This window comes from Pteropus vampyrus, unplaced genomic scaffold (genome assembly GCF_000151845.1).
Source record: "Pteropus vampyrus isolate Shadow unplaced genomic scaffold, Pvam_2.0 Scaffold235, whole genome shotgun sequence".
Classification (NCBI taxonomy): domain Eukaryota; kingdom Metazoa; phylum Chordata; class Mammalia; order Chiroptera; family Pteropodidae; genus Pteropus; species Pteropus vampyrus.
In genome coordinates this window covers 476,796-494,372 of record NW_011889016.1, presented here as the reverse complement: position 1 = coordinate 494,372, position 17,577 = coordinate 476,796, and the positions used below count along the sequence as shown (strand labels likewise).

Genomic DNA, 17,577 nt, shown 5'->3' with positions numbered 1-17,577 from the left:
CGCTAGGTCCTGGCAGGGAGGAGCCGCCCCTGTGTGACAGGCCCTGCTCCGGCCGACCAGGCCCCCAGCCCGTGGTGTGTCCATGGCTGTGCGCCAGCTTTGCAGGCTGGGCTGGGGCCAGCCGCTCTCCCAGACGCCGCGGGGCAGACGGCTGCTTGGGACATCCTGTGGGGTGGACAGCTGGTGACACCGCTTGCGAGGCTCGGGCCCCGTGTGGGTGTGGGCGGCCGGTGGTCTTGTTGAGGGACGCAGCGCGTCTCAGGCTCGCTGTGGCTGCCTGGCTCGTCGTGGCTGCCTGGCTCGTCGTGGTGCTGGTGCAGGGTCCCCTGGGCTCTGGCCTGTCCCACCGTCATGGTGGACGTCAGCCGATCCTGCCTGGCTCCTCTGGATGGGGCGGGGCTGGGACCCGGTGGCCACACTGGCTGGTGTCCCAGGCACAGTGTGATGTCGGCAGGGGACCCGCGTGTCCACTCTCAGGGAAGGACGGCTGCGGCCACACACGGCCCTCGTCAGTGCCCACGCCATCCTCCGGCCGCGGCTCCCGCCCCTCCCCGGGGCCCTGGCTCAGCCATGGGTCCTCGTCTGGCACCGGCCCCCCACCCCCAGGGCCGCCGTCCATCCCCCTGGTTCCCAGCTGCCTCTAGCCCCTTCAGCCGCTGACACTGACCAGATTTCTCCCGCAGGAGATGGACACTGGAGGGGAAGCAGCGCGGCCGTTAACGGAGGCGAGACGGAGAGAGCGAGCCTGTTCGAGGGGAAGAACATGGCGCTGTTCGAGGTGACGCGGGCTCGGCCCTGCAGGCGGCGGGCGCCGGGCGGCTCAGCTTGGGCACGTGCGGGGGCCACGGCGCCGAGACCGCCGTCTGAGGCTGTGCTGGGGAGCCCGCTGCCCACTGGACACCGTGAGGGGCGGGAGTTGGGCGCCCTCGCTGGGTTGGTGGCCCTGGGCAGCACGGCCCGAGCCCGGGCTCCAGCCCCGGGGCCCTGACTGCAGCCCTGCGGACTGGGCCCGGCCTCCCAGCTCAGACCTGTGGGTCCCAGGCGGCCCCGGAGTGGGCTCCGGGAGCTCTGCGGGGCCCGGGCAGTTCGGGGCATCTCGGTTCAGGGTGAGGTGGCTGATTCCGCCTTTGGTCCCAAACAGGAGGAGATGGACAGCAACCCCATGGTGTCCTCGCTCCTCAACAAGCTGGCCAACTACACCAACCTGAGCCAGGGCGTGGTGGAGCATGAGCAGGCCGAGGACAGCCAGAGACGCGAGGCCAAGGTACCCCCAGGACCCCTCCCTGGGACCTCTCTGCCGGGACCCCCAGGCCCCCCTCCCGGGACCTCTCTGCTGGGACCCCCAGGCCTCTCCCCCGGGACCTCGGGACCCCCAGGCCCCTCCCCTGGGACCCTTGAGACCTTCGGACCCCTCCTCCGAAATCCCCTTCCTGGGACCTCTCTACCAGGACCCCAGACCCCTCCCCCGGGACCTTGGTGCCTCCCATTCCCCTACTCAACCTCTTCCATGACCCCCAGACCCCTCCCCCTCGGGGCCTCCCATCCCCCTGTCCCTCCTGGAGGCCGCCCTGGCCTGGGGTGCAGGTTGTGCTCTGGACCCTCCTGGAGCCCAGTTCTCTCCGGGCCCGGGCAGCTGAAGCTTCCCACCCTCGCCGGTCCATTTCTTTGTCCTCCTGTGCCCACGACCCCTTCCCGGGGCGTGCGGGGCAGGCAGCTCCCCTGAAACGCCGCTCTCCCCACAGGGCCCGGGCATGGGCACCCTCATCGGCGTCTACCTGCCCTGCCTGCAGAACATCCTCGGTGTGATCCTCTTCCTGCGGCTGACGTGGATCGTGGGGGCGGCCGGGGTCCTGGAGTCCCTCCTCATCGTGTCCATGTGCTGTACCTGTGTGAGTGGCCTCGGCCAGTCCCCGGGCTTGGCGCCTTTGCTTTTGGGGGCAGCTGGACGTCAGGGGCCCACCACGTGGACGGCTGCGGGCTCTCCGGGGACCGAGGCTGCCCTTGTGTTCTGCCCTGGGGAGGCCGGCGGCTGCAGGCGGTCGGGCTGTCGTTTGGCTCTGGGAGTCTTAGCCGCCTGTGCAGAAGAGCAGAGCACCCGGGTGGCCAGGGACTGGCGTGGGGCACTGTCACTGAGGCCTGTGCCCTTCCAGCGGAACCCTCTGGGCATTTCAGGGACCCCGGTTATAGGAGGGACACGTACCAGAGGCACGCAGCCGGCGGCCCCGACATAGGGTCCCTTCTCGCCACCTTTTGCTGCATCTGGTTTAGCCTCCAGAGGCTGCCCAGTGTCCCCTCCCGGCCATGCCTGTTCTTACTGTCCTTATTCTCCTTGTGAAGAGGGCGGTTAAACTCTCGTCACCGTGTGTCACCTGGAGGCGTCTGTCAGAAAGATTTTAAGCTGTGCCGGGAGCAGAGTCCCCGGGGCCCTGCTCATCACTCCCCTTGCCGCCGTGGGCTTTGCAGCGCCTCGGCCCTTGGCCTCCGGGCGCTGTGGTCAGTGTGGTCACCTCGTGGTCTCACCCCGCTCTCCCTGCCATGACGTGTTTCCAACTAAGGGTCGGGAAGTGGCTGGAGCAGCCAATACACATGTACGCACACGCGCATACACATGCATACAAACGTGCACACACATGAACATGCAGGCACACACGCAAACGCGCACACACATGAACATACATGCACACACGAACATGCATGCACACGCACACACGCACAAACACGCATATGCGTGAACAGGCATGTGTGTGAACACACGTACATGCACATGTGCACACATGCACATACACATGCTCACACACGAGCACATATACGTGCTCGCACGTACACAAAGGCGTGCACACGCACACAGACATGCATGCACACACACACACGAATGTACACGCACATGCACACACACAGGCATGCACACATGCTCTGGATAAAAAATGGTCCGTGTGGGCCTTGTCGGGTTTGCTGCCTGGACACTGGGGACTCGGCTTTCTGGGCCGTTCCTCCTGGTCTTTAGGTTGTAAGGAAATTACTCCCCAGCCCATGGGTGTGGCTGCTTCCTGAGCAGGTGGTGAGAGCTGGGGCAGGGCCCCCTGGATGGCTCTGTAGTCTGCCACGGGGTGGGCACCCAGGCCGGGTCCCCCTCATGCCCCACGGGGTGGGCACCCAGGCGGGGTCCCCCTCATGCCCCACGGGGTGGGCACCCAGGTGGGGTCCCCCTCATGCCCCACGGGGTGGGCACCCAGGCCGGGTCCCCCTCACACCCCACAGAGTACACACTCAGGCAGTGTGTGCGGTAGGGTTGAGTTGGGTCTTTTCTGGGCCGCCGGTAGGAGCTCAGCTTTGGGGGTTCAGTGGGAGAGGAAGTGAGGTGGGGGCTGCAGTCCCGAATGCTCCATGCCCAGGTGCCCCTTTGCAGCCAGGAGCTGGGGGCAGGCGCTGTCCCTCGCTGTGCGTGGCCCTCGCGGGCTCCTCTCCAGGGTCTCCTGTGTCCTTGCAGACGATGCTGACAGCCATCTCCATGAGCGCGATAGCCACCAACGGTGTGGTCCCAGGTGAGCGACTGGCCGCGGGGTCCCAGGCGAGGCAGGGAGGTGCAGCCCTGTCCCAAAGGGCCCACTGCGGGCATGCCCTTCCCTGCCCGGAGGTTGCAGCTTGTCACTGGCGTCCGAGCCCAGAAGCTTCTGTGTCAAGAGGGGCCAGGTGGGCAGGAGGGGGCCGTCCTCAGCCCAGCCAGGCCCTTGTGGAAGATGTGGCGACAGTGAGCCCACCTCTGGGCAGCGACGTCACGTGGGCTCACGGGCCAGTGTCCCTGGCGTCCCTGGTGGCCCCCAAGGGCACCGTAGGGCTTGCCTGAGCAGGGCGGGCTGTTGAGGGGGCCGTCCCCCAGCACCTGCCCCAGCGCTCAGAGGCCGCCTGTGAGCGGGAGGCTCCTGGAGCAGGAGCTCACGTCTGCGCCCACGGCCCTTTCTCGGCCTTAGCATGTCTGGACAGCTGACATGCCGTGACCGAGGCGTCCCTCTGGTTCCGAAGTTCAGTGTCCTGCGACCAATGTTCCCTTAGCCGACGGCGACGTGTGCAGGCTGCGTTGCTCACCTCCGGGGCCGCTGACCGGGGCAGGAGCGGCTCTCTAGGGCCGGGACTTGCTCTGCCATTTGAGCCCCGAAGCCCTGGCTGGCTGCTCCCTCCCCGTGGCAGGGCCCGAGCCTCGGCGCTGGGGTCGGGGACGGCTGTGCCGGCTCTCGTGAGTGAAGGCGCCTCGCACTTGTTTGCCGCCTGGATGCGAGATGCCAAAGGTCACACCACGCCTGCCGCGGTCGGCCCATGGGCACGTGCGTGAGGCCGGCTCGCTCTGCACCCACGTCCTCGACATGCTGCCCCGCCCCCGGCCTTCTGCGCAGCCACAGGGCAGCGGCCGCTGTGGGTCACACGCCGGGGCCTGGCCACTGCTCTGCCCTCCGCCCAGCCGGGAGGCAGGGCCTGGACTAAGCCCCTGAAGGGGTGCGCTCACTTGGGGGGTGGCTCTAGTGGCAGAGTGGCTCTTAGGTTTGCTTTTCAGAATGGGGGACACACCCGGGACACCGCCCAGGCATTCCAGAGCCACGCCATGGCTCCTGGTCAGTGTCCGAGCACGAACCCCTGACTGATCGAGTGGCCAGGGACAGGCACGCGGGGCCTGGGTGTCCTCGGGGACACCCAGGGCCAGCGGAGGTGACACTTATGCGGCTCCCAGTCCCAGGCCTCAGAGACAGAGTCAGGCGGCTGGAGGTGCCGGTCTGACACCTGGGGCTGCTCAGACGTGGGCACGGCTCTCGGGCCCTGTGCCCTGCCCGTGGCTGTCCTTCGCTGTGACTCTTCAGCCTCGGCCTCAGAGCCGGCCATGTGGTCTGTGACGTGTGTGTTCACAGTGCCTGGCCGTCCCTGACCCGCTGTTTCCTGTTGGGCTCTGCAGCTGGCGGCTCCTACTACATGATATCGCGGTCACTGGGGCCGGAGTTCGGGGGCGCTGTGGGCCTCTGCTTCTACTTGGGCACAACCTTCGCGGGGGCCATGTACATTTTGGGGACCATTGAGATTTTCCTGGTAAGTGCTTCCTTCTGGGCTGGTTCTCCCTGCCCAGTGCCGACCCCCAGGGCAGCGCCGGCCCCCAGGCCCTTCCCCTCCACTGTCCTCGCCGCCCAGTGGCACCCAGGCCCCTGCACAGCAGGCCCCCCGACCGCGAAGTGCTGGCTCTTAGCTCCTCGTGCGATTTAAGATGGACGCGCCCTCCTGCTTGGCCAGGCCCCTCAGGCCACGCCCTCCAGGACCTGCGGGGCCTGCGTCCCTTCTGTCCCCGTGTCCCTCTGTTCCCGAGCCGAGGGCCTGGCTTCCGGAAGCCCCAGAGCCTCCCGCACACTCCAGGCGCCTGGTGGCAGGCGATGGGGTGACGTGCTCCTGACCCCCTCTCCGTCAGGCCCTTGTACCTGGCGCCTCCGCTTCTGGGAGCTGAGTGACGGCTCACTCGGTCCCGTGGTCCGCCCCCAGCAGACGTGCTGGGCATCCGTCCGGTGTCCGCGCCCGGTGCCGGCCCAGTGTGTCCCAGGAGGGCTGAGCTGGGCCGGCGCCGGGCTCCCCGGGCTGGCATTGCCCCCGCTGGCAGGGAGACGTCGCTTGCTCTTCGATTTCCTCTGGGCTCTTTGTGTCCCGACGCAGCCTCTCCCTGAAGGGCCCTCAGCCCCGGCTCAGAGTCGGCCCTGTCCCTCGCTGTTCACACTCCCGAGGGTCTGTCGTGGGAGCACCGGTGTGGGGCCCCGGGAGGGAGCTGCGTCTGGCGCTGGCCTCCCCTGGAGTGGTCATCTGCCAGGCAGGGGCAGGCGCCCTTCCCGACCTGCCTCGTCCCCGCAGACCTACATCTCCCCGGGCGCGGCCATCGTGCACACAGGCTCGGCGGGCAGCGAGGCGGCGGCCATGCTGCACAACATGCGTGTGTACGGCACGGGCATGCTGGTCCTCATGGCCATGGTGGTCTTCGTGGGCGTCAAGTACGTCAACAAGCTGGCCCTGGTCTTCCTGACGTGCGTGGTGCTGTCCATCCTCGCCATCTATGCCGGCGTCATCAAGACGGCCTTCGACCCGCCCGACATCCCGTGAGTCCGGGGCTGGCATCACGAGTCCCTTGTCCTCTGTCCCTCCACCCAGCGCTGGGTCCGTGCGGGCACAGCGGTCCCGGCCTGCGAGTCACGCTTCGCCCGCAGCCTTGGGGGTGGCACCTGGGCTGGTGGCTACACCTTCTCTCACGGCATTATGGGTGAGTTGTCCCCTGCTCTATGGCCGGCCATCTGCAAGGACACGGCCGGAGGGTTGGTGAAGGTCTGGGTGTACGGGGTGGCTCGCGGCCCTGGGGACGGTGGCCTCCTCCCCCGGTCCTCACGAGAGCCCCCGAGGGGTTCTTTCCTCGTCCCTTTTGGACGAGGACGCCAAGTCACAAGGAAGTGGCCGTGGGTCACAGGACGAGTGGCCAGCGTTCAGGTGTCAGGCCAGCTGTCAGCGGGCTGACTGGGAGGAAGCTGGGGGTGGCTGGTGCTCCACGTGGAGGGAGCTGTTCGGCGGGAGCAGCATCCATCCTGTGTCCACTCGGGCGCCCGGCCAGGGCGGCAGCGCGACTGGCCCTTGGCCCTCGCCGCGGCCCCGGGGAGCCACACGGCTCATCACGCACCCCCACCCCAGGGTGTGTCTGCTGGGGAACCGCACGCTGTCCAGACGCGGCTTCGACATCTGTGCCAAGACCCACAGCACAGCCAACGGCACGCTCACCACGGCGCTCTGGGGCCTCTTCTGCAATGGCTCGGAGCCCAGCGCCACCTGCGACGCATACTTCGTCCAGAACAACCTCACAGAGACGCAGGGCATCCCGGGCGTGGCCAGTGGCGTCTTCCTGGGTGCGTGGGGCGGCCTTGGGCGGGGCTGGGACCTGGGGGGCGCTGGTCACAGGCCACACGGGGAGCTGGAGGTGGAGACAGGGCGCCCTGTTTGAGGGAGCCGGCCTGGGGAAGGGAGTGGGGCGTGCCTGCTCCCCGCGGGGGTCTCCATGGGTATCTGTGGGGAAGGGGCCGCGGGCTGCAGCCGGGCCAGGCTGGGACCTGCCCGGGGCGTTCGCTCAGGTGGCAGGCGGGCCAGGTATCGCTGCCACCGAGAGCAAGGGTGGGGTCAGGTCTTCCCTCAGGGGGGTCGTGGGAAGGGGTCACTGACCAACCGCCTGCCCTGAGACCTGCCCCCAGAGCCCTCAGGCGCTTGTCAGGGCGTGTTTGTCCTGAGCGGGGTGCCGTCAGCTTTGACGTTAAGGTGGGAAGCTGTCACTCGGAGGTTAGGTGCAGTGCTCAGAGGTCTTCATCCAAAGTTGGAGCCCGTGGGGCAGTGCCAGGTGCATCTGCTGGCCCCGATGGAAGGTTCCAGAGGCCCGCTGCCCGGCCTTTTCCCCACAGACAACCTGTGGAGCGCGTATGCAGACAAGGGGGAGTTTGTGGACAAGAAAGGCACACCCTCAGTGCCCGTGCCGGAGGAGGCCCGAGCCGCCGGGCTGCCCTACGTCCTCACCGACATCACGACCTACTTCACCATGCTGGTCGGCATCTACTTCCCATCTGTCACCGGTGAGGCCCGGCCCCTCGCTGTGTGGCCTGTGTGGCCTGAGGTCTGCCCCAGCTCTTCCGAGCGGGCAGCCCGGCTCATCGCGTGGTTAGAAGTAGCTTTGTGACCGCGGCGGGGACTTGTGGAGAACACCCAGCACATTGTTGGGTGGCGCCCGGGGTGGACACGGGGCTGTCAGAGGCCAGGCGCTGCGGTCGTCCTTGTCCTTACAAGAGAGCTGACTTTCCAGATGGCCCCCTCCGCACACACACACCTGCACACACGCACACAGGCTCACATGTATGCATGCACGTGCACAGGCACACACTGCCTCAACATACACATGCACACAGGGTGTGCTCACATATGCACACACAGGCCCACACGTATGCGTGCACACACAAGCTCACAAGCATGCACGCACATGTGCACAGGCACGGGCATGTGCAAACATGCACATACTGGGTCACGTACATGTGCACACACAGGCATGCTCATACATGCACACATTAGCTCACAAGACCGTGTGCACACAAGCTCACACATACATGTGCACAGGCGCACACAGGCATGCACACATTAGGTCACATGCATGTGTACACACAGGCATCCTCGTACATGCATACACAAGCTCACATGTACGCATGCACACGTTCACAAGCACAGGCACACACAAGCTCATAAGTACGCACACACGTTCACAGGCACACAGGCATGCTCACACTTGCACACAAAGCTCACACACATGCACACATGCACAGACACACACGCATATGCACACACACTGCTCTCGAAGGCACTTTGCACTGAGACACCCATTAGCCTTTCCCTGTCCGGAAAAGCAGGAGCCCTAAGCACCACGTAGCTGGCCGAACTGCAGCCCATAGCTGTGGGTGTGTCTGTCCTGGTCCCTGCCCAGGTCAGCCCTGGCCTCATGGAGACACGGTCTCCCCCAGCTCGTGCCTCTCCAGCACAGCGTGGCCGAGGTCCTGGCCGCCTTCATCCTAGCTCTGCTCAGATGGGCCGTGGCCAGCAAGGTGGCATTTTCTAGGTTTGCCCGGTACATGTCAGCTCTGCCCTCTGCTTCTACAGGCATCATGGCGGGCTCGAACCGGTCTGGGGACCTGAAGGACGCCCAGAAGTCGATCCCCACAGGGACCATCCTGGCCATCGTGACCACGTCTTTTATTTGTATCCTCGGAGGGGTCGAGCCATGGGAGGCACAGGTGCTGGGGAAGGACACACCCGCCGCCCTGTGTGGCTCCCGCTGTGCCCCCAGCAGCTCTGGGTGGGCCTCCCTGGGTCCGGGGGCTGTGATCACAACGTCCTTATAGAGGGACCTGGGCGGTAACGACCGGATGTAAGAAAATAAAGCGGGTGACGCCGCCTTCACAGTTGGGTACGGAAGGTGACGTGGCACGTAAAATAAGCCATGGGTGGAGATCACGTCACCATGCGCGATGTCCAGCGTGTTAGCGACACACATCTGGGAGCGTCACACATGCGGGTGCTGGTCAGTTTTGCAAAGCCCAGTCACTGGCCCGGAGGAACCTTTTCTGTTCCCGAGGTTTGTCCTAAGCCCGGGTGCGCCCTGCCCGGTCCCCGCGGTGGTTGCCTGCAGGCCTGGCGTGTCCTCCGTGGCCCCAGGACTGAGCAGTGAGGAAGGTGCCCGGGAACCACCGGGACACAGCAGTGGGCCCGGTGGGCCCAGACCCTCCTGCCACCGGGACCTGCTGCCAGCACGGTGCCCACTGCTTCCTTGACGAGCCGAGACCTCTCCTGCATCGTGCTTTTTGGGGCCTGCATCGAAGGCGTGGTCTTACGAGACAAGTATGTTGGTTCCGCCCGCAAGGTTTGGCTTTCTTGAATGACTTTAGCTTTGAAATCGAGGTCACCAGGGTGTCACACTTCGCACACAGAGCAGGACGACCCCACAGCCCCTTTGTTGAGGCTCCGTTTACTCTGACATGTCCCTCTCCTGCTCCAGCCTGGAGCGGAGGGACCACAGCGTCACCTTGGACCCTGCGGAGCTGGGGGTGCAGGGGCCCCTGGGAGAGGCCATGGGAAACCCCGCCGGTCCCAGCACTCAGTTGGGGAGCAGCCAGAGCGCCAGGCTTCCCAGCGCGTGCGTGGCCATCGGCTCCCCCAGGCGCTGACAGCCAGCCACTGTGGCCTCCCTGCTCCTGGGAGGGACCTGGGGAGCAGGGCCCGCTTGCTCGTTGGGCCGGGCGCAGTGTCCTGCCCCCTCAGAAGCTGGGAGAGTTCTTGGTCCTCAGCCCAGGGTTTGAAAGCCCGCTCCACCGCCCGCAGGTTCGGGGAGGCCCTGCAGGGCAATCTCGTCATCGGCATGCTGGCCTGGCCGTCCCCGTGGGTCATCGTCATCGGCTCCTTCTTCTCCACCTGTGGCGCTGGCCTGCAGAGCCTGACAGGGGCCCCGCGCTTGCTGCAGGCCATCGCCCGGGATGGCATCATCCCCCTCCTGCAGGTGAGTCCCACACCCCGCCACCGCACTGGCCCCCCTGAGCGTGGGACCCTCGGGGGCGTCTGCGGGGTCCCTGGCCGTCGGCCCCCAGAGCACGGTCTCCTCCAGCAGCGGCCCCTCCCACCCGGGCTGGCCTCACAGTTCAGGGGGGCCTCCACTTCCTGGGGGGTCGGTCTCTGTCCCGGCATCACCCTGTGGGACGTGACGCCCCAGGACTGTCCTGCTGTGACGGCGACGAGGGGCGTGGTGTCTGGAGTCCGTGCTGCTTCCAGTTGGGCTATAGCTTTCTGGAACGAGCTCGAGGCCGCTGACGTGTGTGTCCTGGGGACCCCGTGACAAGTGCCACAGACGGGGTGGCTTCCGCACAGGTTGCGCCTCTCCCGTCCAGGGGCTGGAAGCCTGAGGTCAGGGTTGCCAGCTAGTCCCTGCTGAGGCCTCCCCTTGGCACGTAGGCGCCATCTCCCCCGTGTGCTCTCATGGCTGTCCCTGTGTGTCTGTGTCCTCGTCTGCTTAAGGACGCTGGCCATGTTAGGTGAGGGTCCACCCTGGTGACCTCACGGGCCACCTCGTTATACATCCCAACTTCACACCCAGTCACGTCCTGCGGTGCTGGGTTCGGACCTCACCACGTGAATCCGTGGGACAGTGACCGTCGTGCTCGAGTGTGTCACTGTGGCCGGCACCGGCTGCCCTCCCCTCGCTTCCTGAGACTGGTCCCAGCAGACCTGCGTTTCGTCACCTTTCGTGGCTTCTATCCGGAGACACGAGGCCGCGGCGGGCGCACTGACCGCACGGGGACCAGGCTAGGCTGCGTGTGGCGGGCAGGAGGGCGGCCTCAGGTGGTGTTGGGGGACGCCCTGATAATGGAGCCCCCACCGAGGCCGGGGCCGCTGCCCTGGGTGTCTCTCACTTCCTTCCGTGTCTGCGACACGCTTTGAATTTCCCTCCCCAGCACCCCTGGGCAGCAGGGAGTGGGCAGGAGAAGCTTTTGAAGCCTGGTGTCCTTGAGCATGGGGCACACCTTCCAGAAGGCTCTGCCTCCCTGCATGGCTGTGGGTGAGAGTCTAGGCACCAAGGGCCTGTGCCTCCTTCTCAGGGCTGGCCTTAGGCCCCCAGGAAACCCCGTGTAGGACACCGGGTGGTGACACCACGCACCGGCCAGCGCCGTGGAGCGCCTGGGCTTTGTGGGCACCTGGCTGCCGTCACCTCATGAGTCTGGGTGTCGAGTGTCTGGGTGGTGTCCTGGAAGTGCACTTGTGTGCAGACCTTGTAGTTGGACCTGTCGACTGGCTTGTCACCTGAGCACCAGGAGAGGCTTCTGCTGCCCTGTCTTCTGCCCATGCAGCTGTCTACCCGCAGGTGTTCGGCCACGGGAAGGCGAACGGGGAGCCCACGTGGGCCCTGCTGCTCACGGCGCTCATCTGCGAGACCGGCATCCTCATCGCCTCCCTGGACAGCGTGGCGCCCATCCTCTCCATGTGCGTGCGGGGGCGCGGACGCCGCGCCACCGTGACCGCTACTGGCACACGAGGCCCTGCTCTCAGGGCTGGCCCTTCCTGGGGACAGTAGAGGGGGGTGGGCGCGGGCCAGGTGGCCACACACCAGGTGGCCACACATGGCGCAGCGCTCAGGCGAGGGGCTCCCACAGGACGGGTGGGGTGCAGCGTGGGGCGAGGGGCTGCTGCGGGATGGGCGGGGTGCAGTGTGGGGCGGGGGCGGGGCGAGGGGCCGTGGAGCGCGTAGCCGGCGTCTGACGACCTCCCTGGCTGCAGGTTCTTCCTCATGTGCTACATGTTCGTGAACCTGGCTTGCGCTGTGCAGACGCTGCTGCGCACCCCGAACTGGCGCCCGCGCTTCCAGTACTACCACTGGTAGGACAGCCGTGGGGTGTGCGCACGTGACCTGGGGCGCCCACCGCTGGGCGGGCCGGGCTCGTTCCTCGCGGGGCCTGGGCTGCTGGGCAGAGTCCCCGGGCTCCGGCGCTGAGCTGCTCGCCCAGCGGGCGCCTGCCTGGGGCGTGGAGTGGGCGTCAGCGGCCATCTCCGCCCGGGGAGCCCACACGGTCTTCTCGGGGGGACTGAGCGGAAGGTTTTCACTAAGGGGCCAGTACTGTTTCTGAGGCAGCCGCTCAGATGCCAGTGTGGGGGTCTGGCCGGCGTGTGCGGCGTGGGGTGCCGAGCGCGGTCGCCGCAGCTGCCCAGCGCCGCCCCCTCCGCAGGACGCTGTCCTTCCTGGGCATGAGCCTGTGCCTGGCGCTGATGTTCATCTGCTCCTGGTACTACGCGCTGCTCGCCATGCTCGTCGCCTGCTGCATCTACAAGTACATCGAGTACCGCGGGTGAGTGTGGCCCGCGGCTCTCCAGGTCCCGGGAACCCGGCTGTGGCCGGGCTGGGGTGCCGTCCCCCCACCAGGTGCACCGGACGCCCAGGCCTGCGCTCGGGTGGGGGGTTCTCTGCCTGCGAGCCTCCTGCTGCGGCCGTGGCGGCGGACAGCCCCTCCTCGGCTCTTCTCAGTCGAGCCCACAATTGTCGGGACACAGCATTAAGCGCCCTTGCCTACCTGTACAAGTCAAAACATCTCTGTGCTGTTTGGAAACTGAAATCCACCCAGGCGGCAGCGTCGATGTGTGATGGATTTCAGAATTACAAAACCTCACGGTCAGAAAAACGGCTGGGGGGCAGCGGTAGACATCATACCAAGTGCCTCTCAGAGTGTGGTCCCCCACTGGGGCATGTCCCCGCGCCCCGGCCCTTGGGGGAGGCGGGGGCTCCTCTGGCTGCGTGGCCCTTGCCCTGGCAGGCTGCCTGAAGTCCGGTTCCAGTCCCAGCTCTCCGTGGAGGCAGCTCTGCCCAGGTCGCCGCCTGCCCCTCAGGAGTCCCCCGTCACGTGCTCTTTCATGTCCCCGTGTCACCCTGACTCTGAGGCCCCACACAGGGTGCCCCCTCCTGTCACGAGTGCCACGTCGGCTTCCGGGGTTGGCTGCAGGGCAGGGGCCTCACTGCTGCCCTCCCTCTGCAGGGCTGAGAAGGAGTGGGGGGACGGCATCCGGGGGCTGTCGTTGAACGCCGCCCGCTACGCCCTGCTGCGTGTGGAGCACGGCCCCCCCCACACCAAGAACTGGAGGTGAGTGCCTGCAGCCCGTCCAAACCCCACCCCGCCCTTCAAACCGCAGACCCCCTGTTTCTGAAATCAGACCTGCAGAGGGAAGTCAATTTCCCTCACGATGGGAACGATGTCTCAAAGCTTCTGGCACCTTCTTTCAGTCCATGGCAGGTTGGCCGGGGACATGGCAGGTCTGGTTGGGGGGCCGCCGTGCTTCCCTAGTGGGGGGCCTGCTGCTGGTCCAGGTCGCTCGGGTAACAGCCAGCGGCCCCTCCCTCTGCCAGCTTCTGGGAGGGGTGGGGGGCTGCCCTCAGGAACGGAATTCAGTTGGCACTGAAAGCCCTGGGTCTCCGTCCTACATTTACCTGGGGGTGTTGCCAGGCAGGGAGGGGAGGTGCCCACCAGGGTTCTCAGCAGGGAGCCCCAGGCATAGGGCGTAGTGGGGAGCTGGAGGCATCTGGCTGTTCACCCGTCCCACCTGTTCTCCTGTCTCACCTGTTCACCTGTCCCACCCATCTCACTTGTTTACCTGTCTTACCTGTCCTACCTGTTTACTTGTCTTACCTGTTCACCTGTCTCACCCGTCTCACTTGTTTACCTGTCTCACCTGGTCACCTGTCCTACCTATCTCACTTATTTACCTGTTACACCTGTCCTACCTGTTCACCTGTCTTACCTATTTACCCATCCCACCTGTTCACCTGCTGCACCTGTTTACCCATCCTACCTGTTTACCTGTCCCACCTGTTCACCTGTCTCACTCATCTCGCTTGTTTACCTGTCCACCTTTCACCTGTCTGCCGGCGAGCATGTGGCGATGGCTGCCATGGTAACCGCTGTCCCTGCACAGGCCCCAGGTGCTGGTGATGCTGAACCTGGATGCCGAGCAGCGTGTGAAGCACCCCCGCCTGCTCTCCTTCACCACTCAGCTCAAGGCTGGCAAGGGCCTGACCATCGTGGGCTCCGTGCTGGAGGGGACCTACCTGGACAAGCACGCAGAGGCCCAGCAGGCTGAGGAGGTGGGTGGCGCGTGGGCTGGGAGGGGACAGTGGGGCCGGGCCGCTTCTGCTTGGCCACGCGCCAAGGTCTGCAGTATGCTGCCAGCTCTCGTCTCCGTGGTCTTTGCCTTTGAAACGCGAAGGCCTCAAACCTGCTTGAGAAACCCCAGCGGGCGACACCCGGCCTTAGAGACAGTGCCGGCCGCACTCGGGAAGGCGTGGGCCCTGATGCCCAGGACGTTCAGCTCAGACCTTGTGACAGCCCAGCTCCTATTCCACGTCCTTCCACGTGTGCGCTCTCTGCGTGGTGGCCTGAGGTCCCCGTGCTGCGGGGTGGCCCACTCAGGGGCCCCGAGGGCTCAGCAGGGGCGGAGGGAGCGGTGCTGGCCTTCGCACGAGTGTGCTCCAGCAGCTGGGACAAGTGACCACACACGGAGCCAACGACAACAGATTTATCCTTTCCCAGTTCTGGGGCCCGAGGTCCAAAATCAAGGTGTTGCAGGGCGGACCCTCGTCTCCTGGCTGCTGCAGGCTCCAGGTGCCCCTAGGCTTCTGGCCACTTCTCCGGGCTCTGCTCTGTCTTTACGTGACTTTCCCCCCGCGTTTGTGTCTCTTTTGTCTCTTACAAGGACACTTGTCACTGGATTCAGGGTGATCTCATGTCAGGTCCTTAATCACATCTGTAAAGTCCCCTTTACAAATAAGGCCACGTTCACAGGTTCTGGGGACTAGGATGTGGATATATCTTTGGGGGCCACCGTTAACCCACTACAGTCTGTTCTGTGGCCCCAAAACGCACTTCTGCATCATGTGCGAGACGCATTCATGTCACCCCAGCACCCTCCCAAGTCTCGACTCGGCCCAGAGTCTCATGCGGCAGCTCAGATCCCTCACTCACATCCTGTGTCGTCTGAACCGGGTGCTGCTGAGACCCCAGGCACGGTCCACCCCGGCGCGAAAAGCCGGTGTCTGCAGAGCTGCAGACTCACACAGAAGATGGCCCCAGCTCCAGAGTGCAATGTGGGGCCAGCGTGGCAGAGACCACCTGTTCCAGGAGGCAGCCATCCAAGGCATCGAGGGGTCACCATTCTGAGTGACTTTAAAGTCCAATGGGCAGTGCCGCTTGGTGTTGGGACCTGGGAGTGTTTCTCTGTGGCTCCCAGCTCTGACCAAAGGATGCCCTGAGCCTGGCCACTGCGGGCTGGTCAGCATGGCTGGGGAGGAGCAGTGTCCACATGCGATGTTGGTCACTGTGTGTCGGACTCCCCCTTGGGGGGGGCGGCGTATGGCCGAGCGGGCAGAAACAGCACATCACGGGGCATGGGGCATGTGCCTGGTGTCCCACCCCTGACCCCAGGAAGCCCAGTCTGTCTTAGGGGAGTTGTTGGGCATGACAGGTTTTGGTGGGTTCTCCATGAGCCAGGAGGTCAGCACAGCCCGAGATGTCCCCATGAGATGCTGGGTGTTTTGTGTTGACGTGGATCACGTCAGAACAGCCTCGAGCTGTGTGGGCAGTGGTGGCCATTACTCCACTCCTGCAGACACAAGTACCTGCCAGGTCCCGAGTTCAGGCCCCAGGGCCTCCGCCAGGCCCCTCGGGAGCTGGGTGGGTGGGGCTGGCACACGGGCTCCATGAGGCTGCAGTCCTGACCCCCGACCCCTCCCCAGAACATCCGGTCCCTGATGGGTGCTGAGAAGACCAAGGGCTTCTGCCAGCTGGTGGTGTCGTCCAGCCTGAGGGACGGCATGTCCCACTTGATCCAGTCGGCTGGCCTCGGGGGCATGAAGCACAACACCGTGCTCCTGGCGTGGCCCCGGTCCTGGAAGGAGGCGGACAACCCCTTCTCCTGGAAGAACTTCGTCGGTGGGTGGCGCCCCCACAGGCAGTGCGCGGCCGTGGGAAGCCTCGCGCTGCCCCGCTTCTCCCGGCCTTGCCCCCAGCATGGCCGTCGGGGGAGGTCCCTATGCGCCGCCCGTGAGCGCACGGGGTGTGCGGTGCTGCCCAGCCCGGCCGGCCCACGCGCTGCCTGTCCACAGACACCGTCCGCGACACCACGGCGGCACAGCAGGCCCTGCTCGTGGCCAAGAACGTGGACCTGTTCCCGCAAAACCAGGAGCGCCTCAGCGATGGGAACATCGACGTGTGGTGGATCGTGCACGACGGGGGCCTGCTCATGCTGCTGCCCTTCCTGCTGCGCCAGCACAAGGTGGGCGGGGTCACGGGGAGCGGGGCGGGGCCTGGGGCCGGGCAGCTGGGAACTCGGCTGCACTGTTCCCCAGGTGTGGCGGAGGTGCCGGATGCGGATCTTCACGGTGGCCCAGGTGGACGACAACAGTGTCCAGATGAAGAAGGACCTGCAGACCTTCCTGTACCACCTGCGGATCAGCGCCGAGGTGGAGGTGGTGGAGATGGTGAGCGTGGGCGCTGCCGAGTTTGGCGTCGCTGGGCGTGCGAGGTGCAACAGGGTGCAGCAGGGTTCCCGTGGCTGTCACCATGAGGATCGCCACTGAGGCCAGGCCCTGCTGGCCACCGCGCGCTGTGCTCCTGACCCAGCACCATGCGGTGTCACTCACAGCGTTCTCTGTCCCAGGATGCAGGGGGCCCCGGGCAGCCCGAGGGCTGTGGGGGGTGTGTGAAAATGACTGAGAGGAGGCTAGTGGTCAGGGGCCAACACTTAACAGTAGGGAATCCAGGCCACCGATGAGGTGTCCGGCCAGCGAGGGTCAGCGAGCAGGCTGAAGAGCGCGGAGTGGCACGGAGGCCGTGGGGGCTTTGCTAAGACTCCTTACAGTGAGCGGACTACGTCAGGAGCTTCAGGGCAGGGAGAGCAGAGGGTCGCGTCGCTGGCCCTCGAGGGGGCGGGTCCGGGCTTCAGCGCCTGCGCACACGCCAGCGACGCGGGGTACACGGGGAGCACGCGGCACTTTGAGCGCGTGACGCCTCCGCGCCCGGGAACCTTCCAGGTTGAGAACGACATCTCCGCCTTCACCTACGAGAAGACGCTGGTCATGGAGCAGAGGTCCCAGATGCTGAAGCAGATGCAGCTGTCCAAGACGGAGCAGGAGAGGGAGGTGCGTGCGGGGCGTGGCCACCGGCGCCAGGGCGGGGCCCCGTGCTCCCCCAGACCGTGGGGCTTTGGGGACCTCTGCCATCACGTGAGCTGGTCCTCTCCGCCCCTGGTTTGGAGTGGCTGGTGTCCTGACTGCTCGTCCACCTCTGCCCATGCGCTTCGAGGCGGGGCAGGCTTACAGCCTCAGTGGCCGTGCCTAGCCAGGGTCAGGCTGTGTCACCCCAGCCTACCCCACGCGGTCTCCTCAGAGCCATCCCAGCTGTGCAGCCCCCTCCTCTCATGTCACCTGCCTGGACCACCACTGTGGCCTAACGGGCCACCTTCCTGTCC

General features: G+C 65.8%; 1 protein-coding gene across 1 annotated transcript in view; it reads left to right on the top strand.

The window, feature by feature from the left end:
- The first annotated feature begins 683 nt into the window (after positions 1 to 683).
- Positions 684 to 17,577, top strand: part of SLC12A7 (solute carrier family 12 member 7) — a 26,612-nt gene continuing 9,718 nt past the window's right edge. Inside the window, exons 1-20 of the mRNA XM_023519758.1 lie at positions 684 to 778; positions 1,142 to 1,264; positions 1,743 to 1,889; positions 3,488 to 3,542; positions 4,940 to 5,070; positions 5,872 to 6,113; positions 6,694 to 6,905; positions 7,449 to 7,616; positions 8,686 to 8,784; positions 9,366 to 9,423; positions 9,904 to 10,078; positions 11,435 to 11,553; positions 11,848 to 11,946; positions 12,294 to 12,413; positions 13,095 to 13,199; positions 14,029 to 14,197; positions 15,845 to 16,040; positions 16,214 to 16,383; positions 16,457 to 16,588; positions 17,141 to 17,248. Coding sequence (XP_023375526.1) covers positions 764 to 778; positions 1,142 to 1,264; positions 1,743 to 1,889; positions 3,488 to 3,542; positions 4,940 to 5,070; positions 5,872 to 6,113; positions 6,694 to 6,905; positions 7,449 to 7,616; positions 8,686 to 8,784; positions 9,366 to 9,423; positions 9,904 to 10,078; positions 11,435 to 11,553; positions 11,848 to 11,946; positions 12,294 to 12,413; positions 13,095 to 13,199; positions 14,029 to 14,197; positions 15,845 to 16,040; positions 16,214 to 16,383; positions 16,457 to 16,588; positions 17,141 to 17,248 — 2,643 coding nt within the window. The 5' untranslated portion in view covers positions 684 to 763. The remainder of the gene's footprint in view (positions 779 to 1,141; positions 1,265 to 1,742; positions 1,890 to 3,487; positions 3,543 to 4,939; positions 5,071 to 5,871; positions 6,114 to 6,693; positions 6,906 to 7,448; positions 7,617 to 8,685; positions 8,785 to 9,365; positions 9,424 to 9,903; positions 10,079 to 11,434; positions 11,554 to 11,847; positions 11,947 to 12,293; positions 12,414 to 13,094; positions 13,200 to 14,028; positions 14,198 to 15,844; positions 16,041 to 16,213; positions 16,384 to 16,456; positions 16,589 to 17,140; positions 17,249 to 17,577) is intronic.